The sequence below is a fragment of the Plectropomus leopardus genome, chromosome 5 (genome assembly GCF_026936395.1).
Source record: "Plectropomus leopardus strain MGB_pleo_1.0 chromosome 5, ASM2693639v1, whole genome shotgun sequence".
NCBI classification, from domain to species: Eukaryota; Metazoa; Chordata; class Actinopteri; order Perciformes; family Serranidae; genus Plectropomus; species Plectropomus leopardus.
The window spans coordinates 31,330,566-31,358,202 of NC_142180.1; the positions used below are offsets into that span (position 1 = coordinate 31,330,566).

General features: G+C 42.5%; 1 protein-coding gene across 1 annotated transcript in view; it reads left to right on the top strand.

The window, feature by feature from the left end:
• dab1a (DAB adaptor protein 1a) overlaps positions 1–27,637 on the top strand; it is a 297,375-nt gene that overhangs the window by 265,574 nt on the left and 4,164 nt on the right. The window contains 12 exon segments of the mRNA XM_042484070.2: positions 4,514–4,633; positions 5,095–5,133; positions 5,572–5,634; positions 8,130–8,183; positions 13,890–14,042; positions 16,431–16,493; positions 17,621–17,717; positions 18,616–19,022; positions 20,496–20,528; positions 20,530–20,692; positions 20,783–20,931; positions 22,349–22,445. Coding sequence (XP_042340004.2) covers positions 4,514–4,633; positions 5,095–5,133; positions 5,572–5,634; positions 8,130–8,183; positions 13,890–14,042; positions 16,431–16,493; positions 17,621–17,717; positions 18,616–19,022; positions 20,496–20,528; positions 20,530–20,692; positions 20,783–20,931; positions 22,349–22,429 — 1,422 coding nt within the window. The 3' untranslated portion in view covers positions 22,430–22,445.

The following is a 27,637-nucleotide window of genomic DNA, read 5'->3' on the forward strand; positions in this document are numbered from 1 at the left end:
CCTAAGCTGTCATTTACCTGATGTGTGCCCGAGGAAAGGTCACAATTATATTTCACTCACATTTTGAGGATTTGAACCCGCCATCACTCGCGCTCAGACCATTAGCTGAGAGGGGTGGAGGCGCGGAGCTTATGGCAGAGGCTGAGGCTGTAATTGGAAAGTAACCACTTTGATGTGAATTAACAAAGCGTCTCTGTCGTCATGAAGACTAAGACTTAAGGTTGTTCCGAAAAAGGCCAATTTAGGGGTACATTCGAAAGTAATTGGCTTACCACTCAACTCAAAGTCTCAGCACAAGAAGGACGTGTTTTATTTAGCAAGTTTTAGTGGAGATGGAAGGACACTAATTGTGTTAGAAAGGCTTTCGTAGTCAGTCTCTTAGTTCATCACAGTCTTTGTTATACGTTTTTTAGAAAAGTTACAATTGTAATTAATATGAGTAGTTCTGTTTGTTACAAAATCAGCCCTGTGTCCAATTTAGAGGAAGGCTACAGAGAGTTTAAAGATTAGTGTCAGTGGCTAGACATTTTGATTGGCAATTTTTTAAAGAAGTTATTGCATCTAAAGTTATTAAATCTTTATATTTCAAAATCTTAGGGGAAAAAATGTAATGAAATTACCACTGTGTGCAAATCAGAACCGCAACCTCACGTGAAGTATAATTTAAGGTGGTTCTGCCAAAACCCAGTTTGTAATGTGCAAGGTACATTGCAAAGGAACTTTGTACATTTCTGGGTATATGTTGTTGTTTGATGTCTCATTTTTAATCCTCATCAATAACTATCCCAATATAGATCACACTGCCATTTTTTTTCTTAAGTTACTCACAGAGTCCTACACAGGTCTGATTTTCAAGACCTGTTTCTGTACCAGGACCACAATATTCAGTACCAACCTGCCACCCACACAAATGACCAATTAGTTCCACAACACGACACAAGATCCACGGCCCTAAAACATCCTACAATAACCAGCCTTTTAACAACTTTTCTTCTTGAAAGTCTTTAAATGGCACAGACAAAACTGAAGGTTGTTCGAGTTAAATTTGTTCGAGGAGTTTGTTAAAGTATAATCCCTTTAAGTAGCAAAAAGTAAACCTGTAAGAGTCTTTTTTTAAAGTCTTGGGATGTCACATGTGCCTCTTAATATTTGTACATCTAAGTCAAACGTATCGGGGGGGTACTTCATTAAAGATGTTTAGGGGCGCTACACTGAGCTAATTTGCCACACTTAAGGACGAGACCCGTAAATGTCAAGCGTTACACCAAAGAATATTTAGGATTCTTTGCATTACGACAGGGTCCTGGCATCGTTTGGTTCTCGAGCCCTAAATGATACTTTTTACTCATTCTCATAATACTGAGCAGCACATCTCCACAGTTAATGACACTTGATTTAGGCAGTACGCATATTCCAACTGTCGGAGTACGAGGACAGAGCCAACACATAAAGTCAGCAGTCCGAGGATTAAACTGTTAGAACACTGAATTACATTTTTATTATCATTTTGTTTTCATGTATTTGACATTCAACACCGGTGATCCTACCTGCGTGTTTTTGTTCATCCCGAATCTAAAAAAATGAAATTAAGACAAAATATTTCTTGCAAATCATTTTTTGCGGGTCACCTGGCAGGAACCTGACTGGATGCAGGACTCTACTCACAGTACAGTTTTCAGTGGCAATTCCAGCCCAGATTAGTGGCAAAATATTGTTGAAAACTATGCAAATTATCAGTAGTGTCTATCAAAGATGTTTGAGCCCAGATTTGCCAAACAAATGCTTGTAAATGGATTTGCAATTTTGAGGAGGATTCGATGATTAGAGATAAATAAATCCATCTACAGAGGAGTCAGAGATGACGTACAGTACAAGTTTGAAAGTTTCTCTCAGGTTTTTCCTATGTGGTCATAGCTGCTTATACTTCCTCCAGCTGTATATTCAGGCACATCCTCTTGAGGTTGTCAAAATTCGTTTTTAGGAAATGTAGGAAATAACTAGCTGAGTTTCATTTAGATGAGGCAGATGGAGGGAAATTCAATATACCAAGAAATGAATTCTTAATAAATTCAGCAGGAGGATATCCTGGAGACTGTCTATAACCAACACCAGACTTTAATTTGGGTAAAGGGTGAATCTGCTGCATTAATATTCAGCGAGGATTTGAACCAAAACTCCTGATCAGAGCAGATTTTAATAAAACAGTGTTTCTGCAGTAAAATCTTTATCACTACGTTTTGTTGGAATCATTCGTCAGTTGCCGAAGGCTGTGAGTCAGTCTCCTGATTCAAGAGTGCTGAACTGAGGTTATCTCATCTCTATGCACCTTTATGGCCATCCCTCCTTAGATCATCCTTGAAGCTTTCTGCATTCACGCTTCCAAAATTCACCGCTCATCTCGGCTCTCTGTGTCTTCTCTTACCTAGAAGTTTTGATAAAAAAAAAAGGAATGAGAGACAGATGGGAAGAAAAGATGGAGATTAGAGCATGTATTGTCAAATGCAAAGAGGATCTGAGTCTGACAGAGTGACAATATGTTTCACTGTTGGCTCAGCAGGAGCTACCGTTTACCCTCGTGTGTCTGTCAGAAGCAATATGCAGCTGAGAACGTCTTGCAGCAAGACGGCACTAAAATAGAACTACTTTATTCAAGGCAACGTTCAGTCTGTTAACTCTGGGTGCACTTGGCATAGCCCCAGTCAATAATTGATTTGGTCTGAAACACCGTTGTATTATAAGACTCTTTGCTGTGACAGTAGGTATAAGTTGTGAGTCACCTAACTTGTTTGTTATCTGTACTTTTGCTCCCTTGACAAGAAAGGTGGTACAAGGTAAGACAAGAGGCTGCTATCTGCTCTTGTCGCTGTCTGAACCAGGCGGAGGGAAGCTGTGGAGTATCTCGTGATTGTGCCTTCATCTGGTTTGCAGATTCCAATCACAGGCAGGACGATATATTTAGAAATTCATAGCCTGGAACCTCCATTTTCTGCGTGTAGTTACTTTTAGCACTTGAAAAGATTGGCAAGTGTTTAAGTAATCACAGGGGCAGAGAAAACAATCAGTCACAAAGACATTGTTTTCTTTAATGAAAGATTTTAGACAAATGAATTGCCGAATTGGCAAAATTGCCAAATTCAGTTTACTGCTATTTTGTTTTTTTGTCGGCTTGTGGCCTAATGGAATCATCCATTATCAGCTGTCAGTAACCCAGTCCAGTATCTCTGAGTCATCCTGGCTGATGGGATGCTTCGAACCCTGCAGCCTGATTTATGGTAGGGTGCTCAATACCTTTAATGAGTGTCGCTCAACAGAAATGACAGCGTCCACAGGTTGGCAGAGAAACCGTTGCCTGAGGAGCTTGATAGTTGGCTTTGGCGGTAGCAAGTCCGTACCAAGGTCAGGCAGCTTTCAAAGAACCTACAGTAAGTCACAGAAATATTTACATGCTGTTACTGTAACTCCATCTGTAGGCTACCTGTGGATTGCAGGAAACATACCGTCTAGGGCTGTCCTAAATACCATTTTCTGAGCTCCGGAGCTTCGCTGTTAATCAACAGCGAATAATCAGAGCTTCGGTCGGTTGGGCATGGGGGAGTTGACAGATACCATACTGACACGAGGAGAGATCATTCGCTTCACGGATGAGGGAGAGATTGGATTCGAGCCCCCAGAGTTTCAGTTTGTCTCTGAGACAGAGACGCCGTGCGTCACAGAGCTACAGTGTTACGTGAGAGACAGCCCGGTGTACCTCTGACTGCTTGTCAGCTGTTGCGACACCTAAAAGTTTGTAAAGTTAAAAAAAACTCAGACAGTTATGCAGTACAGTAATCCAGTTATGCAGTACAGTAATCTGTGTTCAGTGAACTTAATTAGTCTGTTAAATTTCGTTGTGTGTCTGAAATGATAAGTGTCCTAATAACGGAAGATATTGAAATTCACCTGCTCTTTGCTGCAGGACAGAGCTCCACTCAGAGCGAGCTGCTCACATGACACAGAAATAGCTTGACTGAGTCAATAAACCCGCTAAAAAGCATTGTGTAAAATGATCACTCCTGCCAGTGTGTGTGTGTGTGTGTGTGTGTGTGTGTGTGTGTGTGTGTGTGTGTGTTTGTGTGTGTGTGTGTGGTGTGTGTGTGTGTGTGTGTGTGTGTGTGTGTGTGTGTGTGTGTGTGTGTGTGTGTGTGACAGGCACAGCAGCCGTATCACAAACACTGAAATGGCATTCATCCTCTGCAAAAAAAATAAAAAGTATAAATTGAAAACTGAATACCTACCCAATTAACAAATACTCAAATAGCTGAATATTTGGGTCAAGCCCTTATACCATTACACCCCTTCCTTCCTGCTGGCGTGCACTTTTTTACACAGACAACAGTTGCTCTGCCCCCCTCTTTCTGTTTTTGTACCTTTTATACGTAACGGAGAGGCGGAATAATGTCCTGCCTTAAACAGACTGTGTGAAAGGGGCTTCTATGTTAATGGGCGGGTCTTTAATGTGTCCTTGTCTTCCTAGGCTGAACCTGTGATCCTGGACCTGCGGGACTTGTTCCAGCTCATCTATGAGATAAAGCAGAGAGAGGAGATGGAGAAGAAGGCCCAGAAAGACAAGCAGTGTGAGCAGGCGGTCTACCAGGTACTCTTCCCATCTCTCTGTCACATGTTTTCCCCCTTTTTAACCTCACCTTAATCATCTGCCATAAGCACGATGAGCTTCATCTGACAGACTCTTGACAAACAAGTCAAGTGAAAAAGAACAACGTCAAAGCAAGTGAATGACTTGCGGAGCGTCCACTTTCAGGTTTCATCAGTGTCACCATTTGCCCGTTGTGCTTATTTCACCTTCCTCTGCTCCGTCTTCTCTGCATCTCCTGTTTAATTTCTCTTTATCTCTGTCTGTCTCTCTCTTTCTCTCTGATGATTGCCAAACGATTATCTGAATGCTGTGAAGCTGCTGTGTCTCGCTGTGCTTTCCGCCTACTCTTTCTACTCCACCGGCTTAACTCTCCGCCTCTCTTCTGCCTTCTCCCCTCTGCTCCTCTCTCTCTCCTCCCTGTGTGATCTCTCCCTCTATTTCCTGCCGCCGCTCATCTGCAGACAATACTGGAGGAGGATCTGGAGGACCCGGTCTACCAGGTAACTTCCTGACCAATCCCAATCGCATCGCTGCTGCCAACCTGCTGCATTCTAGTCGGCTTGCTCCTCTCTGTGTGCACTGTGGGGAGACAGCCCCTGTTTGGTTACAGTGTGGTACAGTTCGGAGGGTGTATGTGGAAGCAACAACAGTAGGAGACAGTCAAATATGAGAGTCTTGTGTGTGTGTTTGTGTGCATGTCTGGGGTGCATGATTAGCTAGAAGATGTATTACTTTTCTGAGCTGCTTTGGAGTTTTCGCTGCTTAAATTCTCCCCCATGTGTCACCAGGATCTATTCCTCAGCTGCTTTTTAATGAGAGCCTATTGACAATGCTGTTTGACTAATCACCTCTGCAATTTCACCACTTTGCTCTCTCTATTTCTTTATCTTCCACTTTCTCTCCTGCTCCCTTTTCTCGCTCTGCTGCTGACGTTGTAGTACATTGTGTTTGAGGCGGGACACGAGCCCATCCGTGACCAATCAGAAGAGAGCATTTATCAGGTACTCACAAGCTCGTCTTGTGCCGCTTGTGTCTTGTGGTCAGTTGTGGTTAAGCTCCCAACAACTTTAAAGTGTTTAAACAGACAGAGATTTAATCTTCCATTTGCTTGCCAGTAGCTGCATCACTCTTTGATGGGATGGATACTTTGTGGCCAACTCATAAAATTCACAGCTGCTTTTTTCCACTCGTAAAAATGTACATAGAGTAAATAAAAGTAAGAATCAGAGGCGAACGACCAGCCAAAGCTCTCCAGAGAGCCCCAACAGCTTCGGCTGGCGACCCCAGGGAGAGCAGCCTTTCTCTGGGTGCACTCCTCAGAGGCGTGGGTAGACCTCCGGGGGATGAAGAAAAGGGGGGATGGTTTGGTGTGCGTGGAGGGGATGCGGAGGTTATTCCTGGCCTGTGTGGAAGGCGGACCCCTCCTCTCTTTTTTTTCTCCTCTCCTCCCCTCCCTCTTTTCCCGAGGAGATGAAAGAAAGCGGGGGAAAGAAAGATTAATCACCAGCCTCTCGTTTGATCTTTAAATAAAATGGATTGAAAATAGACGGAGTGCTGGCGCGTGCACAAACATACACAAACAGAAAAATGCACAGAGAGAGAGAGAGACACACAAACAAACCCCCACACACACATCGGGCGTAAGAAACGTGAGCCTCAGCCAGCCTCCAGCCACAGAGGAACTAATGTATGAATAAAGATGGCAGCTTCTGGAAATAAACATGTGGAAGAAGTAAGTAGGCATTGAGAGGAGGAGAAAGGCAGGTTGTGCTAGATAGATATCCACATTCTTCATCAGCCCTGTTAAAAATGTTGAAGTCTTATCTATTAAAAAAAAATAAACAAAAAAATCTGCGTTAATATGATCACATTGTGAAAACGATCCTTGTGTACATGACTCCACAAAAACAACCAAAAACACTGTAGTATGCATGGCAGGCCAGTAGTTGGCGGTGTAGCTTTGTCATGCGCAAAGTGCGACCGTGACGTCACACGATCCGTGCATTGCCAGTTACAGAAAGGGTTGCGTTTTAAAAAAATGACACTCTGGGACCCGTTTCAGGCCCCTAAAACGCTTTTGTTGTGTAAACGAAAGGCCAAATTGCAACTTCAGTTTAACGTTTCACGGAAGAACTGTTGCCATGTAAAAAAGCCCCCAACAAAGAATGAAACTTTCTTTTAAACAAAACCACAGGAATCCCAGGATTCATACATATCAGCGTTTTGCTATCAGAGCTCATTGTGTCTTTTCATTGCACACACTGTCAAATCTATCTGCCTGTGTGACATAGAGATATTACATGTCTCCATGTGTATGACAATCTGAGTTATTACATGTCTGTGAGTGTGATAAGCAGCCTTATCCATTCTTTATTAGGGAGAAAAAGAGAGTGAGACCATCACCGCAGGGCGCTTCTGATTAGCCTAGTAGATGAGTTCTCACTTCACAGATTTTAATTCTGATTATCCCCACACGCACTCACACACACACACTCACACACTCTCTCACACACACACACACACACACACACAGATACATACACTCACACATACACTCACACTCTACCAGTGATTGATTTGGTTCCTGCAGAGTTAGGTTTCAGGTTAGGTTTTGCCCCCACATACATTGATGTAACAGTAGCACTTTTACACAGAGATCACACTGTAAAGTCACCACCAAGTCCCTTTTTTATCCCGCCTTTGCATTTTTACAGATTACCAAACAACGGCAGTATTATGCCACACCAGTGTGTGACCTTAGTTAGCATGCCAGCATCGTGGAAGCATAAGAGGCATGAGGTTTAACATAACATACAATTTAAGTGCGACATATAATTTACGCATCGTCTGTGCTTTATTAACAGTAACAGTCATTTACTGTCTCGGTTATATGGCAGCTGATCTCGTCCTCTGCTCGGAGGGTAAGGAGCTATGGAGCCAAATCATTTTCCCAACTTGGGGATATTTATAGCCACTCTTCTTCTTCTTTGGAGGCTTTTTGCATGCATAATAAGCATGGTGGAGGGCATGCACATCCAAAAAGCTTTTACAGGTGCTGGATCAAAAACTCAAACTAAGTCAAGAATCAAACAGAATGTATACACACTGTATTAAAAGCTCCCAGTGATTTTAATTGTGAAATGTTTCGATCAAACAGAGATCTTCGTCAGGCATTTTCAAATCCTAAATATTTCTCGGTTGCACGCATTAAAACCTTCCAAAACATCACACTAATGATCCCATCCCACCAGCTGTCCCTTTAACAGACCGCGATTCGGCGCTGTTACTACCTTTGTTACCAGCTCAAAGGAAAGACAACTTTGTTCCAGGATTGTACCTTTTATATAGAGCGAGGCGGAATAAAGCACAATATTCCCACGTCGAACAGGCAGTGTTAAAGGGGCTAGTTATGTGTAAAGACTGTTTGATTGTTTGATTAAACCAGAGGTAACAGGCTCTCTTGGCTGTTCTCTGACCCTATCGGCCGATTGTGTAGGTTCCCACCAGTCAGCAGAAGGAAGGGGTCTATGACGTCCCAAAGCGACACCCAGTGAGTGACCGTGTGTTTGCCCGTGTCCCCAGCCTGCCTCCCCTTCTCAGACAAACCTCTCAGCTGTCCCACCATTACTCGAGCCTTTCCTTTTGGTGCCCGCTCCTTTACAGAGCCTCGTGAATCTCTAATTTTGCAGCAATTCAACTTCCAATGTGTGTATCTCTAATTTTTCCCTGAGAGGTTTGCTGGGACCCAGTGCTCTTGTGCAGTGTGCTGTGCTCCTTCTCTGCTTGTGCTGTAGCTGTGGTGGCTATCCTCCTCCGTTGTGGTGCCTGCTCCTTATGGTTAACCGGGAAACTCTGTGTGAACATGTGTGTGTCGTGCTCGGTGAAGCATGCCGGCCTGTGGTTTTCCAGCGGTGAATCCAGTGCATGACCTCATCCCAGATTGTGCTCAACACATTTTGTCATTGTCATTTTCCCTCTAATGGAAACAAATTATGTGTCTGACTTTAAATGTGCATGGCCTCGTATATTTAAATCTATATATCAGGATGCGTATAAGTAAGGGTGTTTCCAGTGTAAATCTATATCACTGTGTGTGTGTGTGTGTGTGTGTGTGTGTGTGTGTGTGTGTGTGTGTGTGTGTGTGTGTGTGTGTGTGTGTGTGTGTGTGTTTAAGCTCCTGTTATTGCCTCACACTGCCAGTGGTAATAATGAAAGATGACCTTGGCCACTGTCAGGCTGCACTATAACTCAGCTGCTCTTTTATCTGCCTATAAAGATGCTAGTTACAGTGTTGCCTGATTTAATCTGCTAAAATCTCCACACGCCAAATAACCAGGCTGCTGTCCCGTGTGCGTGCGTGTGGATGTGAGGTTGTGCATGTGTGTGCATTTGTATGTGAACACTTCATCTCATGTTGCTGGTCTGTAGATCAGTATTTTCCCCGGTCCATCCAGAGCCCAGCAGCTCTGTGTGTATTCCCCAGCAGTGTTTTTTTTTTAATCCTTAAACCACTAAAACTGGACTCCTCCACGTCACTACTGGCAGTCCCAATCCCACTCTATGAATTTTGGTAGACTTGGAATCAGTCTCGCAGTTTCCTGGCTGCATATTATCCCCAGCTTTGGTAAGGAGCTTACAGGCACCATAGTATTTCTGTTCTCTCCTCACCCAGCCCACAACACATGCTGCTATTTGGATTGCCTCTGTGTTGGCAGGTGTCTGAACGTGAACAAATCCAATATTTCTCTCTTGTTGTGCAACCAATTGGACTAGTCGTCCATTCTGGTTTAAATAAAGCAAATTCAAGTCTCCTCTGCTTCCCAGTCAGTCAGAGGGAGTAAATATAACCCAGGATCATAGAAATATAAATGGATCATAGAAGTGTAAGAATGTGTTTGGTGGCAGAAAGCTTGTATTGTAATATGACGATAATGTAATATGGTTTTAAGATGAATCCAGACTCGCAGAGGACAGAAAACAGCTGCTGTGCCTCGCTCTCTATGGGTTGAATCGTTCGAGCTTGTTGCACCACAGTCAGTTATACCACAGCAGGTCTTTTCCATCAGAAGTCAAAATACTGCATTCTTCTTTTTATTATAATTATGAGCAGCTTCAAGGAGAATGGAGAATTTCTGATACCTACAATATCTTACACTGAGTGAAAGAACTGCAGAAGTGTCAAAAAACTGATGCTAAAATGGCAAAGCTACTGTTGCTGAAAATACATTGAACTTTATTGTTGAAAATTAGTGGGAAAAACTGCTTAAATTTTTTTTATTTTTATAAAAATAAAATTATTTTATTTTTTTCATTTTTTTTAAATGTACCGTGATTTTAAATATGTAATTGTGATTATTATATATTTATTTTTTCATTTTTCCCTAGACTTTTTCCTTAGCTTAAAAAAAAACTAAATCTACTATTTTCTCGCACTTTGTGGAACATTTTTTACCAGGTCTCTCACTGCTTTGTTTCCCATGTTTTTCAAAGAAATTGCACGTACAGGTTTTAATACTTGTTAAAGGCACCTGATAGCAGCACAAGAAAACTGATGTCACTCCAGCTTTCAAAGGGTTAATAGAAAGAAAAGCATCTGTTTTTTTGACGGTATTTAAAATCATACCTTAGGGATTTCTAAATACCATAATATAGAAATGACGCCCAAGCCTGTAGACTACAGAATGACTTTGTTTACGTCACAGTATGACTCAGTAACTATCTGCTGCACTGCAATGATGTGTAAACACCTAGCAGTCGGGATGTTTTCTCATTCTTTCTCTTGAGCCAGTATGGCGTGATCGCAGTATTATCTCTTGTGACATTACTGAGGAGTGACCAGAGGCAGCAGCTTTTATCTGACCATTGTTATTTAGGGTGGATTTAATGTTTCTGTCATTGGCAGGAGAGGTTCATTGTCTCCTCAGCAGAAGGATTGACACTGGAAAGTAGTGTTAGATGACATAATCACTGTGTGCGTGTGTGTGTGTGTGTGCGCGCGCGTGCGCGTGTGTGTGTGTGTGTGTGTGTACGCATTACACCTGGGACAAGATGATACCACTGACAGATATGCGACATCCTGTCTAAAGCTATCTCTTTTGTTGTTTACTCTGTCACTTTAATAATGACAAATCAATAAAACATACACTCGCAAGGCCATTTCAATTTACTGAGCCTTTGACCCCCACAAGAACTTAGAGTGTGTTGAGTCAACAAAAGCCCTCACTATATATATGCCCGCATGTAGAGGTCAGCATCACCTCTGCTCAGACACTGAGTTAGTATGATACTGATATGATATATATAAGTGGGTCATTACTGTAAATTAACATCTGTGTCCTAATTGGCCTGGCTTCCGGGTTTAAATGTCGGGCGTCGGCGTCTGTGTGTGAATGAATGTGTGTGAAACAGTGGCAGAGAAATCGACTTTAAGGGAAAGAAAAATATCCTTTCTGGTTGTGTTATGTTCAGACTTGTGAGTTTGCGTGAGTGCGTGCATGTGTGTATATGTGTATGTGTGTGAGAGAGAGAGAGAGCGAGAGAGAGTGTGTGTGTGTGTGTGTGTGTGTGTGTTTATGTGTGTGTTTGCATGTGACAGTTCAGCAGTGTTTTTGACCGTGTGCCAGTGTGATCAGTCAGACAGTAGGGGATCAGTAAGGTGGCGTTAATTAAAGGGGCTGCGATAATTGTATGCAGAACACATGTGCACAGGTAATTACTGTTACCCTGGAGATGGTTAATTGATAGGTGGTGGCTGCACTGATAAAGATAAAGGGCCGGGCAAAGAGATGGGCGAGTGTGTATAATGGGCGCAGAGGGATAATTGGCAGGGCGAGAGAGAGAGGGATGGACGAGAGTGAAGACAGGAAGGCACTGTAGCTTTAAACGAGGATAGTAGATTGTGTTTGTTTCTAACAAACTGTAAGGTACATTTAAATGTTCCAAAAAGATTAAGCACATTTTATTAGTTGGATTTAAATGAACCACTATGAGTTCTGAATTTCAGAAAAAAACACATCCAGTTGAAAAATGCTCCTTATTTTATTTTCAGAACCCATTGAATATTGGGCATGCTGTTATTGTTCTTCAGCGTCAGCTAATGATGACCATACTTCATACTTTCATCCAAAGAAAAGAATACACTCAGCAATATTGTAGTGCACCAACTAATCTTGCTTTGCCCAACCAATCTGCACATCAAGTGTCAGTGCCAACGTTGGCAAAAGGTCCAGCAGAACCCATCATCATTCTGCTGTAGCTGGAGAAAATATTGGAGGTTGTTTGTGCAGTCAGATTTTTTCAGTGGCGGTTGTGGAGTACAGTGGAAACTGCTTATAGGGATCACAAACGCTGTTTAAATAATAGGCTTATATAATCAAGTTGTCCACCTACAGAGTTCATTTTGGGTCTTTCCATACGTGACAATATATGGAGAAAAAAAAACACAACAATGATTGTATTTGTATACATCTGTGTGGACACGAGCCCGGGGTATCATGTTTTAGTGATGAACATTTGTCCATCCTATTTTCATGAATGCAATATCTCAAGAATGCTTTGAAGGAATTTCTTCAAATTTGGCACAAACGTCCACTTGGACTCAAGGCTGAACTGATTAGATTTTCATGGTCAAAAGTTAAGCTCACTGTGACCTCATCTGTCTCATTCTCATGAATGATATCTCAAGAAGACCTTGAATGAATTTCCTCAATTTTAGCACAAACGTTCACTTTGATTCAAGGATGAACTGACAAGAAGTTTTTGGATTCAGTTATCCCTAACATTTATCTGGAGACAAATGTATCCACCTAAATTTCAATCATTTCAAGTTCACACTGATATACCTGTTATAGCTTTTGCCTGGAGTTTTAAAAATGGAGCAAAGTATGAACAAACTACATTTTCAGGCAATAATGAAACATTGTTGATTCAGAACAGCCTCGATAGCGGCATATGTCTTGTCCATGGTGCTTGCCATTGTTTTAATAGTCCTCACTGGTTCGAACACAACTTGACAGTAGATTGACAATGGTGTTAGTCCCCCTGCGGCACTAGTTGGTTGTTTTTTATTTTAACTGAGAAACCGATGTTTCATGTCAGTCACGGAGCCTGACGTATCAGTCAGCTTGAAATCGGTACAATGGGCTGATTCAAAAGCAATTTTTGTCTTGCAGTAACCCATCTGCTTCCAGCAGACTACCTGAGGCTGGTGCTGCGTGCACATTGAAATCATGACGAGGAAAACAAAGTAATTTTCTCTCAATGAGAAACGTAGTTTCCTTGAAGCTTATGACAAGCTGCCAGAAACAAGTCAATGAGATGTAGCCGCAAAATTTGGTGTCACTCAGCTTACCTTCTGTGGTCTACTCAAGCAACAAGAAACAGTCATGGCTGCTTGTGATGGAAGATGAATGGGCACAAGGAAAAAAACAAGTGAATTATAATTAACGGACATATTATGACCCCTTGAGCAGGCCCTTGGTAGCGAAGCTGTCCATTTCATTACTTAATTTAAATGCATGAGAAATAAAGAAAAAATCTGTTCTAATAATCATACAGTTATAGTGATCAAGTTTACAGATGTGATAACTGTAAGAGGTTTCCACTGTATGTGCAGATACACCAGTATTGCTCTTTTATGTGGTTCAAAGCATCAAAGCACAACCTACTGTATTTACGCTGCTGGCTGCACAGACACAGTAGGATAAATCCATTTTTGGCTTTATTTTAATGGCATTTGTTGCTGATAATAAAAAGATAACATGGCTTTATCCTGTAACATTAAGCCTGCAGTTCACTTTGAGGGAGATCCAGTGAGTGTTGACACAAAGCCAGCAGGATGGAAGCTGCTTTTTTCCTACAACATGACATACACACTACCTTTGCTCTCCCATACAGCATGTCAGTTAATCCAGCTCCTGTCTACCTTTCTGTCTGTCTCACACTGTGGTTCCTGACACAGGGGAGCAGGCTTTACAGAAACACAAAGGGGGTTTAGACCTCAGCTCAGTGCTATAGTATAGACTAAATGTAGGGATGATCTTTAAACCTTTTTTAAACCTTTGCTCCAAGTCTGACAGGAAGAACCTCAGTGTGTGCCTGAGTGTGTGTACATGTGTGTGTTTTGTGACACCTGCAGACCATCATATTTTCTTCTTAAATAAGCCTCATTTCACCTCACTCCCTTCTGTCTCTGAGTGTTTGTGTGTGAGCACCTTTTCATCCCACCTGCCATCTAACACTGGGGTTGTGATTGCAGAACGGACATCAAAACACCCCCCACCACCTCCATCAACATCATCATCATCATTCTCATGATCAGCCCCTCCAACAAGAACAAACTGAGCCGCAGCCGCAGCAGCAGCAGGCAGTGGCAGATCTGATAGACTTAGACCTGGACACGGTGACTCAGGTAAGGCGCTTTGTACTGCAAAACCACACTGTGCTCGTTGTTGTGGTTCAGGCAAAAGCTGGGAGGGTTTTCAGTATTTGTGAGCAGGGAACATACTGTCCTAAAGGTTATCCATCAGCCCTAATGAACAGCTTCTTCAGGCATATCCTCAGATGATTTCCTGTCTCCCATCCTGCACCACTTTTGTTTCTCTCTAGTCGTACGTCACCCCAACTCTTGACCCCTGTCATGTATGAATAAAACATGCAACCTTGCCGTTGCATAGAAACCAAGTTGAGGCAGAAAGTAAGTGTGTGTATGGGTGGATTCACATCTGCATGAGAACTGAAAAACACTCCGGTAGCTCAAGAGCGGAGGTCCTTTAAGGGCGGAGTGGACGTAAAGGTCAGCGTGTCTGTCAGAGAACCGGTGGGGGTCGGCGGGGTGAGCAGACAGCGGTGGTCATCTCGCCGACACACGCAGAGTCGAGCTGCTCGCGGCGCATTAACAAAGCATTCATAACACTCTGATAATCACAGCAAGCTGACCCCCGCAACCCCACCATCACACACGTAAAGAATATTGAGTCAAGTGGCTTAACTTAAAGTGGACAGAAAGTCTATAAACTTCCTGTACTGTTTGAACACTCGCTGCAGTGGCATTTATCCTGCGCCGGTAGTTTCTGTTTGAAGAACATTAGCGATGCTCTGTGGTATTGACTCCGAGTACTCAGTGCCACAACATTCAGCAGAACTAAAGGAATTTATATGTTAACCCTTCAAAACCCGGGCAAATTGCCCTGATTTTTTTTAAAAATGGGAAGAGGGAAATTAGCAACTTAACCCCTTTGACACCTGAGTTAATAAGAAGAATCCAGCCAAAAATTAGCCCCAAAAATTGTAAAAAGTACAAGAAAATATCCTGATAACTAGTACAAAAAAACAACAAACCAACCCAGCAAAAAAAGAAAAAAACGTTTTAAAAAAAGTTAAAAAATAAAGACAAACAAAGTAATGACCTGAAAAAAGTGCTTAAAGAATAATAATTATTCTGTAAAATATATAATTCTAAATATAGTACATTAAACAGAAATTAGTAAAATAGGACAAAAAAAAAATGAAAAATAGCCCAAAAATAAACAAACAAAAAACAAGGAAATGACCTGAAAAACTTCTTAGTCATTATCATAAAACTATTAAACCAATTTTAAATCTTTAATTATAATAATTATGAATAAAGCTCTCTGGAATTTATCTTTTTCTCTCTCTCTTCTTTTTTTAAAATATTTTTTTAAATCCACTATTTTTTTGCAATTTGAGGAACATTTCTTGCCCCGTTTTTCCCCATGTTTTTGAAATAAATCAAACCAAAGGTTCAAAGGTTTAAATACTTGTGAAAGGCGAATGCAGCATGAGAAAAGTGGTGTTCCTCCAGATTTCAAAAGGGTTAAAGAGAGTGTTTTTAAAAATGCGTTTTGTGGATTTAATCCCATGGACATCCTGTTATCAGCCCCTTTTGCATATCTTGGATATGTAGCTTATCGTCTTGTTGATCTTTATCTGTTGCGTTAGACTCTGCAGCAACAATAGTCCATATTACATCCTCCTTCCCCCCCTCCCCAAGACCCATGACTGTAAAACACCATGCTCACAGATCCATTTTCTGATAGATTTAAGAAGAACTTTGTGACCTACACGAGAGAACGAGAGGGGAGATATTCTAAGAGCATTCATTATCTCAAAAGAAATTATCCGCATCCATGATTTATGCAAATCTCTGACCATGTATTCAAGGCTTAAATTCCTTTACGACTAAAAATAGAGTTCCCTACACTTGCCACTGGCCTAAAGATATTATTAATGTGGGGAAAAAAGGGGAGATACTAAAGAGAGGGGATCATGGGGAGACTGTGAAAGGAAACAGAATGATACAGAACAAATTCAGATCAAATAGACCGGCTGCTGTCTTTGATAGCTATTCCCTCTGAGGCACACCACACATCCTCTTCAACAGGGGAACCATAATGACTTGTCCAGAAGAAGACACAGGCGCAGTAATGATGCGGGGGGGTGTGGTGGCTGCTTTTAAAACCAGCTGATTCAAAGCTTCCTCATGTGGAGCCGATGACAAAGATTGTTTTTTCTTTCTCCCCCTTTGGAAGATTGTGATAATTCTTGGTAGGTATGTCATCATAATCATTTCATCTCATTATCTCATCTCTCCTCACCCCTCTGTTACCTCCTTTGTGTTGCTGCCACAGTGCTCAGGTAGGTGCCGCAGAAGCGATTGTCGTGTTGCATGCAGTGTGTGATGCATGTTGCACTGGAATGTAAACTGACCCAGATAATATATAGAGAGCGTAACGCTGCTGTTATTGTTTCTCACTGGTATACTTTCTCTTTTCATCAGAATATCAACCAATTAGAGATTTTTGGAGACATGTCCACGCCTCCTGACATCACATCTCCATCGGTGAGTAGCTGCAGTACATATGCAGTTTGTTGTTTACATCTTATAGACCGAATCAACACCAAAATGTTTCTTTATGATAACTTTCAGGTAGAAAACCCAGAGTCACATACATACAGTTTAACAGCACTGAGCAAATGCTGCCATAATTTGTGAGGTTTTAGTCACCTATTGTGGCAATAGTCAAAGGCTGGAGGCATTATTTTTTCGGTTGTCCGCCCATTCTCATGAAAACGATATCTCAAGAATGACTTGCTTGAATTTGGTACAAACATCCACTTGGAGTCAACGATTGAAGGATTTGATTTTTGGTGGTCAAAGATCCTGGTCACTATGACCTAGTCAATCTCATTCTTGTGAACGCGATACTTCAAGAACACTGGAAGGGAATTTCTTCAAATTTGGCACAAACATCTACTTGAACTAGTGATAAACATATTAGATTTTGGTGGTCAAAAGTCACTGTGACCTCGCATCCATCTCATTTTCGTGAACTTAATATCTTAAGAAGAAGTTAAGGGAATTTTCTTCAAATTTGGCACAAACGTCCACTTGGACTCAAGGATGAAATGCGCAGAATTTGGTTGTCAAAGTTCTCTGTGACAGTGACCGTGCATCACTCTTATTCTCATGAACTCAGTTCCTCATGAAAACCTTGAGGAAATTTCCTCAAACATCCATTTGGACCCAACAATGAACTGATCCGAATTTGGCGCCTTGTGGAAATTGCGCCCAGTAGCTCAGTTGGTAGAGTGGCGCCCCATGTACAGCGACTACGTCCTCACCACAGTGGCAGCAGGTTTGATTCTGACCTCTGCCCTCTCTCTCCCTTAAATATAAAATAAAATAAAAAAGCAACCCAGTACATAAATAAGCACAGTGCAGCAGAAACAACAAATAAGTTGGACCACCAATATATGACATCAGTATATCTTAAAACACTACAGTTACAGCTGAAAATGACAATTTGCCAGTTTCACAAATCTCCACTGGTGAAATTAACTGCCAGTTGTCTGGCCAGAAGTGATCTGCATTAACTCAATTTCACAGTATTCAGTCTATAAAATCCTAACGGCCTTTCTGATTATGTCTTTTTGTCCTCATCCGACCTCCAATCCCAACTCACACAGACCCCCGCCTCTCCAGCCAACACCCTCGACCCCTCGCAGGGCCTGCAGCCTCCCACAGAACTGTTTGCTCCCTTCAATCCTGCGTCTGTGCCCTCAGGTAGGACCTTGTTCTTTTTTTTTTTCTTTGCTTAAATACACCACCGCCATGAGCGGAGGGGAAAACAAACGCAGCGGGAGAGAGCGTCGAGAAAAGGAGATGAAGGGAAGCTGGAGAGTCAGAGGCTTCGGATGGCGTAGGGCAGAGGAGAAGAGAAGAAGAGGGGGGTTGAAATAAATAGAGGGGGACGGAATAGAATTGAAATGTAGATGCGGGGAGGGGAAAGAGGAGAAAAGGTGGTGTCGGTTGTGTGGTGAATATGAAATGCATCATTAGCTTGCTGCCTCGGATGCTGCTGATTTACCTGTGGCTGAGGGGAACTGTGGTGGTCAGAGGGAAGGAATAAAACATGCTGAGATGATTGCAGCAAAGACTCCTCGGTATGCACGGGGCCTCTGTGAATTAGACGTTGGTGTATATTTGATAGTTTCTCTCCTTCTTTCCTCACCTCTGTTCGTCTCCTCTCCCCTCTCTGTGCATATGTCAGGGTAGCAGGGCGGCCGAGGTTAAATGTCAACTTTCTCTGCTGTAGGTAACAACTGGAGACCGGGAACAGGAGAGCAGCGAGTGTGTAATAGAATGAGCTTCTCCTGATGAGTTTGAGTGATTTTAATGAGTGTGTGTGGGGCTCTTCCTTTCCATAATGACTTCCTCTCATTCTGGAGGTAATTATGATAGTTCACCATGACCATCAAGAGACACCACATTAGCTGCAGGCAGAAGTAGGGCAGCACTCTCTGGTGATGCATTGGTTATTATCTGTGTGTGTGTTTGCGTGGAGAAGAAAGGCAGTGAGCATATGCACTGTGGGTATTTTAATCACTTTCTTTTTTTATTTCTTTAAGATTTTACAACTTTTTCTCAACCCCAAACTTTGCTGCTTGTCCCTTGCCACCAGGTTATGTGACGATGGGAGCGGTACCCCCCGGCCACTGGTCCCAGCAGGCGTTTGCCGCCCAGACACCGCTGGCCTTCGGGGTCCAGTCTCCGCTAGGCCCGGTGGCCCAGGTGCTGCCGGGCGGCCAGCCTCTGATCTGGGGCCAGGCCAACATCTTCCCTGCCACGCAGCAGCAGTGGGCAGCCATGGCAGCCGGAGCCTTCCCCCCCACAGCCTACCTCCCTGCCCAACCCGTGGGCACTCTGCCCGCCGCCATGTTCCAGACTCTCACCCCCGTCACGACTGTGACTCCAGCCGGGGAGAGCCACTCAGGTGCTGGAGCCAGCGCCTCAGCTCCTTCCCCCTCAGCGTCGTCGAGTCCGCAGCACGGGGAGAGGGCGAGGAAGATGGGCAAGGAGATGTTCAAGGTGGGGAGATTTTGATTTATTTCGAACATGTTGAAAAGGAAATAGTTATTATACAAAAGCAGACAGACCAAAAACAAGTAATATTTACGGACTATAAAAATCATGAAGCAAGGAAATGGTCAAACACATGCTGACTTGATTTACATGTTCGAAAAAAGGAGTGAGAAGAAGTAAAAACATATTTAAACCCACTCCTTTCCCATAAATCATTGAATTTTAATTAACTAGCTTTCTTACTAATTGAAGCCTATACTGTAATTAATTAAATATATACATACACCCACATACTCAAAATAATATTAAATAACTAAATAAAAAAACAGTAACCCCTGTAAACACCTGGTGATTGTCAGACCTCCACTTTATTCCTGCATCTCATGAAAATCATGTTTTACATTATTTTAAACTGGTTTAATTTACTTTTTTTCCCTGGATATGATTCATGGCTGTGCGCAGGTAAAAGTACATGTATGGGAAAAGCTTTTTTTGACTGAACAACAGAAGTCTAACAGTATCACTTCACTCTCTTTTAATGGATTAAAGCTTGCTCCTTCTGTGAATAGGTACACATGCTGGGCAGCAAGATGATCAGAAGCCTCCTGAAATTGCACCCAAAATGCTGTCAAAACTTTCATGTGTAATTGCCAAAGCAATTACACCCCCCCACCGATGCCACAGACTAAAGCAGTCTCCTTAATTCTCGACTAGGAAAGAAGCAGAAAAAAAGCCAACACCGAATCAACAAGATACCAATTTGCGTATGACTAATATTATAACATGACCTCTGATAACAAATTACGGACATGGCATGTTTACATGGAATTAAGATCACAGGTGACCTTCGCAGTTATTACAAAGTACTTGAGGTCCCCAGGTGATAGTAGTTCCTTGGGAATAGGGCTGAAGACTGTAATGGGTGAAACTGACACTGAGTCCAAATTCTATGAGACTGAGCCAAGGTCAAGACAGTGGTTGTAAAATCTTGTACTCTAGATGAACCGATAAACATTAAAGTAAAATTGACGAATAATAATCTAAATTTGATTATTATTATTATATTGTAATAATTATAAATATACTTTAAATATAGTTTACATATATGTTTATTTTTTAAACTGTATTCCCTAGTTATTTGATACATTTCTAATCATTATCCCACTCTGCTTTTTGAAAGATCATTTTGAGATCATTTTCTTGTCATCTTTTACTATTTTTTTTTTTTTTTTTTGCATTTTGTATGACATTTTATGCAAAGTTACTCATTGCCCTTGTTTTTGAATGAAATGTAACCAAATTTGCTCTTGTTTCAAAGGAATAAATGCAATAATGCAATAAATGAATAAATGCTTGTGAAAAATAAAATTTAAAGGGTTAAAGTCTGTGTTACATTTTGAGAAATGCCCATGCAAAGAGTGTTAAAGTCATTATTCTCTGTTTTGATGTTCACCTTCCTGACCAATGTTTGCCTCTCAGGATTTTCAGCTGGCGAAGCCTCCAGCCATGCCGGGCGAAGAAGGCTGAGCAGCCCGGCTTAGCAGGAACCTCAGAGGCATTCAGCACTTACTTCAGCCGTGTGGGCACCGCCCAGGACACGGACGACTGTGACGACTTTGACATTTCTCAAATGAATCTGACACCGGTCACCTCCACGACACCATCAACAAACTCACGTAAGAGCTCAACTTATTCACGTTAGTCTGACCTCTGAGTAGCGCACTTGTTAAGTGGCTCCATCTGACCCGTCTGCTCCTCCGCTGCAGCACCCACCCCGGCTCCCCGGCAGAGCTCTCCCTCCAAGTCCTCAGCCTCCCATGTCAGTGACCCCCCCACCGACGCCACAGACCCCCCCACAGACGACTCGTTCGGGGAGGCAGAGGGCAGCCCTAGTCGCAGTGGAGAGGAAGATGCAGTAAGTGTGTGTATATTTGTGTGTGTGGAAGAAGTCAAGTGTGTGTGCGCCTTTAATAACTCACTCCTTATGCTGCTATAACCTGCGCAGCGTGTTGAGATCTGCTGATAAATAGCCTCTGTAGCGGTGGTGGCGGGCCAGGTAATCACTCTGGCTGATTAGGAGGCCGATGCTGTTGTGGACCTTTGTGTGTGTGTGTGTGTGTGTGTGTGTGTGTGTGTGTGTGTGTGTGTGTGTGTGTGTGTGTGTCTTTGTGTCAGTGCATGTGTGTGTTTCTGTGTGAGCAGTAGTGTGCCTGCATAAGTATGTGGTTCTGTGTGTGTGTTTATGTTTGTGTGTGTGTGTGTGTGTGTGTGTGTGTGTGTGTGTGTGTGTGTGTGTGTGTGGTCAACACAGCGTTAAATTAGCTGGTGGAATTGTCAGAGACATCATTAAGCTGTTATTAATACCAGCCAGGTAGCATCCATACATCACTACTTCTATATGGACAGACTCATCTCTGCTGAGATGGAGGAGAAATAACGCCCCAATTCTTTTTCCAGAGGCAATTAATATTTATTTTTACCAGCAGCACCTCCGCATAAAAGAGACAGTGAGAGAAATTACGGAAAAATGAGAAGATAAAGAGATTTTTAGGGAAGGCGGAGAGTCTCCCTTTGCCTTTGACCAAAGTCCTTGTAGAAGAGTGACCTTCCAAGAAACCAGACTTTTTCAGTTCTTTCCCTGCTATTTTTCTCTCTGACTCCTTCTCTCTCTTTTTTGTGTGTGTTTCTTTCATGCTTGCCTCTTTCTTCTCTTTTGCTCTCCACTCTCCAGGCGTGAAACATTAGTTTTATGCCTCCAATCCAGCTATTATTGAAAAAAAATAGAGGACTTTCACACTGCTGAAAATGTCACCGGGCCTGAATAACACCCAGACGCTTTACACAACCCAGAGAAATGTGCATCGGTGGCGGCGAAAAAGGTTACAAAAGAAAGACGGGAAAGATGGAGCGAAGGCGGAAAAACAGCCGCCCACTCTCTTCGGGGCGAGGTGTAAAAAGCGGAAGTGTTTATGAAAGAAGTAAAAAAAGCAGCAGATCAATAGAACGAAAGCTTTCATAAAAGAGAGAGAGAACTGTAAATGAATGCTCGAAAGTATGTTTGTGTGTATTTGCAAATGTGTTTTTGAGGAGCGACTGTGTGGGCTGTGGGTTCTTTCCAAGTGTCCTTATTTCTCCTCCAGAGTATTGACACCTTTTCTCTTTTGCTTCCTGTTTACGTCTTTTCTTATAGTCTTTACCGATTCTGCAATCCTTCTTTTATATTTGTTCCTCTGTCTACTTTCCACTCCCCCTTACTTCCTTCTCTTAAACCCCTCCATCGACTTTTCTTCCCATGCTTTTCTCCTCCTTCCTCCCCTTCTTCCCCTCTTTAGGCGTGTGGTTCTGGGTCGCCCTGCCCCAGTGAGACAGCAGAGCCCAGCCCAGACCAGGCCAGTCCAGAGGCTGGGAGCTAGATAGCAGCAGGGCAGGGTAGGTATCAATACCTCTCCTGCCCCCCGACACCTCCTCCTCCACCCCTCCTGCCCTTATCTGTTCTTCTTGTTCGCTGTTGTACCTCCCACTAACATTAATCAGGCTGTTCTCTTTGGATGCTCCATCTTTTTTCCATATTTTCTTTCTTCTGTTACGTCTGTGGTCTCATTCCCTCCGTTTTTCTTCATTTCTCCTTTACTTGCTGTCACGCTTGCTCAAAGGAAGGCATGTGTTTGAGTGTCATATGTGTGATCATGGATGGATTACTTAACGGGTCTAGCAGGCACAGGGGCCCCCAGACACTTTGGGCCCCTGGGCCCCCTCTTTACCAGCAAAATGTTACTTAATATAACATGTACCAACCAAGACAACACACACAATAGCCACAAAGAGACCCATATTACCCCAATAAGACAGAAATCACCTCAAAGAGACACTAAATGACTGCAAAAGACAGAAAAATAACCTCAAAGAGACACAAAACAACAAAAAAGACAGAAAATTACGTCAGAGACAAAACAACTAGAAAATAGAAAATAAACACAAGGTCACAAAATTACCAAAAAAACAAAAATAAAGACAGAAAACTACGTCAAAGAAACACAAAACAACCAAAGACCAAAAACAACCACACAGAGACAAAAAAGGCTAAAAACGACAACAATTACCTCAAAGAGACACAAAACATCCACAAGAAGTCACAAAATGACTTTGAGGGGGAACAAAATTACTTGCTTACGTGACTCAAAACGACCAAAAAAGACAGAAAATTAAGTGAAAGAGACACAAAAACGAAATAATTAAACATAAGGAGACAAAAACAACCAAAACTTATGCAATTTACCCCAAGCAGACACAAAATGACTTTAAAGAGACACAAAAGGACCAAAAAAGACTGAAAACTACATCAGAGAGACACGAAATGGCCAAAAAAGACAGAAAACAACCACAAGGAGACAGAAAATGACACAAAATTACCTCAGAGACACAAAATGACTACAAAGAGACACAAAGTAACTACACAAAATGACTGCAAAAAGACAGAAAACAACCATGAAAAGATGCATAACGACTACAGAGAGATGTAAAACGGAGACAAAGTCTGTGTGTCTTGCTCCTGTGCAGGAGAGGCGGTGGAGCCTTTTGCATATCTGTACTCAGGGGCCCGATGTCTCATAATCCACCCATGCATGTGTGATTGTGCATGTATTTGCTTGTGTATTGTTGTGTGTTGTTGCAGCCTCTCCTGGAGTTTAGTAAGTATCTACCTATGATGATGTGGCATCACATGTGTGAGTTTTTAAAACAGTAGGTGACATGTTCATCACGCATGATCACTTGGCCATAGTTCTGTGTGCCCTCATTGTGTCCTGTCTTTGTGACGTGTTCTTGAATCGCACCCGGTTCCCTAAATAGCACACATCTCACTCGCAGAGCCAATAGCGTGTGACAGCCAATCAGAAAGTTCTGCACTTCAGTGAACAGGACGTCATGTGGGATTTGCCAATGTTGTGCGCAATATGCTGATCTCGGATGTTTAGCTTAATATAAAAATGATGCGTGCTGTCATTTTTATGCATTATGTATGTTACATGATGTAATGTAGCTCATAATATGTGCATTATTGTAGGAGGGTCAAACTGAGAGAGACAAGCAGCTGCGATCAGAACTCAGGAACTGATGATGTGTGTGTTTTCACACTTTTTTTGCACTTTGTCCTACAGCAGGAGTGTCCAAACTTTTTTTTTTGAACGGGAGTCGGATTAGAAAATGAAAAAAACAGTTTCACATTTCAGTGAAACAGAATTTGCTGCCAACTTTACATTTCTTTGCTGTGGGGCTCTGTATCGACAAGAATCTGGTGATACAATACATATCGCAACACAGGTCAGAATTCAATATATCAGGATATATTGCAATACTGTAGGCAAGGTGATATACTGTGGTATTTTTTTAAATCTAATTTTGAGGAAAACTTTCATAAAGCCCCTGTAACACTCTAAAGAACATGTTGTTAGGTTGAAATGGCAGAGTCATATGACTAAAGACAGATTGCAGTGCTGCCCATCTAGCAGTTTGGGGTTTAAATAAGACAAATACGAATTATTAACTGAAAAATGAACAATGTATTGATTCTCACAAAACACTGTATCACAAAATATAAAATCACCGTACTCGAGAATGTCGACATATTCTTGCACCTTCTTTGCTGTGGCCACTCCTCATCAGAGATTTACACCGCAAGACGCCATCTTAAATACGTATGTGACCACTCACGTGAACGTATTTCTAAATACGTTATATACCAATAAATAAATACATAATCACACACATCAGAGTCCTGCAACCCCCATAGTGTCCTAGAAAAAAAGATATTAAGAGTATTTGTGCCTTTATACTTTTCATGTACGGTTCAGCATTCGCTGGATGTGCGTGTATACTTTTGCTGCGACTGGCAGGAAATGTCTGCTTTAAAGTTTCCCTTCATTTGTTTGTTTATTAAAACAAATAAGTTCTCCCTGCATAGTTCCTACTTGGTGCATGTGTGGCAGGGCCACAGAGGGCCGTGATTGGCCCCCAGACCGGACTTTGGACACGGCTGTCCTACAGGAAAACTTTCACACAACTTGCATAGGCTGCAATTTAATTTAGAGACACGTCAACATGCAGTTTGCAAGGAGACAGAGGGACATAAACAAACATACACCAAAGCAGAGAGACATTTTGATCCCTGCCTGTGTCCTCACCCACACAACTCCCGAGTATGGCTCCTTAATGATAGCTGCTGGCACTCACACCGGGAAAAATGTAATGGTTTTGTTTTCATCAGCTAATACTGGGGTGCCAAGATTAATGACTGCCCCGGCATAATTGCCATTAATTAAAACCCAAGAAGCCTTCTAGTCCTTCCCCACTCCAGGAGAGGAGGAGGGGTGGCTGAGCAGCCTCTCTCCTCTGTTGGCCGCCGTCCTCATATTGAGACGGTCTGAAAGCTGCAGGGCAGCAGGTGGATGTGGGCCTTAAGTGGGAGGACGGATTGTGGAGTACTGAGTCTGGCTGCAGACCGACTGTTATGGCCAGAGGCGCCGAGTTTTTCCTCTGTAGTAGGTGGACTGCTTTGGTCCTGGTCCAATGACGCTGCTCCCATATGGTGTTTACTTGCTCAATCACATCGACTTTAGACATCTCCCCAAACACACACACACACACACACACACACACACACACACACCTGTGCTATAGGCCCAGTTATTCCCCAGATGAGCACACCTGTGATCGATACTGTCACCACCTGTGCTCATATTGAAGCCAAAAATGTGTGTGTGTGTGTGTGTGTGTGTGTGTGTGTGTGTGTGTGTGTGTGTGTGTGTGTGTGTGTGTGCGTGCGTGCGTGTGTGTGTGTGTGTGCGTGTGTGTGTTTGCTGCTGGCCATGACCGCCTGTCTTGTACCCCCCCCCCCTCCCACTGTGTGCTTCAGACAGACATGTGTTCAGGCTAGTGGGAGTGTAAGTGTTTTTTTTTCTGGGGTGATCTCATCATGTCCAGCGAACGCTCCCGAGTCTCAGCCGTGAAATGGCCTGCTTCCACGGTTCACCGAGCAATCCCACATTGCTCCTGCGGCCCAGGGCCCTACAGCTCGCACACACACATTAAATGTCCGCATGTGTACCATCCAGGCCAGATATTTTGGTCTTCAGGCTGGTGCTACGCCAGCACATCGCTCATACCTCCGACCACTTCCTCCCCTCCCTCTCTCGGGGTTTATGGAGCTGAAGCGTCCCTGCTTGGCAGCGCTGGTTAGATGATGCGGGATGACACTGCCGGGCTGTGGCTCTGGTGCAGAGGCTGAGCAGTGTGTGCTTGCTGTCACTGCTTGTCTCGGCCTCTTTGTCACCTCTCTCAGGGCTGCTGGCAGCTACTTTCTGCTGACTGTCTGGCCTTGGCCGGCCTCACAGTTACAGCTCTGTATCCCAGAGCCCAGAGCCTCGGCTAAAGCATCCGTCCCAACTTTAACCCCACTTTTATGTCCAGATGAAAGCCGATGCAGATTATGCAACAGGTCAGGTTTTGGTGTGATTTTGAGCGTGAAGCGGCTTCTTATTGAAAGTCTGTCTTCTTTTTGCTCCCAGACGCCACACTATTCCATGAAAGAGCTGCATTCACATACAAAACAAATCCTATCTTACATTATTTGTGCATATCTGACCAAAGAATTCACTTCACTGTGTGTATTGTGGTCACAGCCATCTAAAAGGCAACTATACATTTTATCAACATTTATTTTAACTGGGCTGCAGCTAGTCATTATTTACATAGTTAATAAATGTGCTGCTTATTTTTCATTTTGTCCATTAAAGGAAAAAAAATGGCCATGATAATTCGAAAATCCTTGTTTCGTCCAATTGAGAGTGAGAATAACTAATAATAATAATAATAATAATAATAAGTCATGGAATTTCACAAGGAAATTCATGAAACCTTTAAAGATTTTAGTAGAGTCATGAAATTGTATTGTGTTTAATGAAATTGAGAAAATAATCTTCTGTTGATAATGTCCATAAATGTAAAATAACAGCTAATTTATTTTCAGGATCTGTCAACATAATGTGGGGGAACTTTACTGATAATTAATCAATTAATTTTCTGTTGAACGACCAATCAGTATATTACACTGCGATGACGTGCAACAAACGTGAAGTGAAGAGAACCCCAATAGACAATGTATAGACTCATACAGAAGTTATTCATCTGAGTCGTCACTTTGGACTCGCTAGAAACATGTGGTGGTGTATTTTTCTGCAGAGACTCTGCCCTCTGCCTTTAGTTTCATAGTTTCTTCTTATTTTCTGCGTTTTGTGGGTGTAAGCAGTAGGGATCCAAGAGACACGGTGTTATAAAAATGCAAATTTAACAACGAACAATACCAAACGAGTGAATCTGGGGTTGGATTTTACTCTCACTTTTGCTGGCTTGTTTACAAACTGACGATCCTGCAGAGTAAACCATGAAATGCACCTCAGAAGGACTGAAACTTTTGAGAAATTGTATTCCATTTTCCTCTAGACCGTCTCCTCTTCCTCTTGACTCTTCTTTAAGGAGGTGGAGTCGCACAGCTCATGATATTCATTAGGTTTCTTTGTCTCTGCTTTAGTTTGTGCCATCATGTTGCCTCCAAATGTCACTTCCTG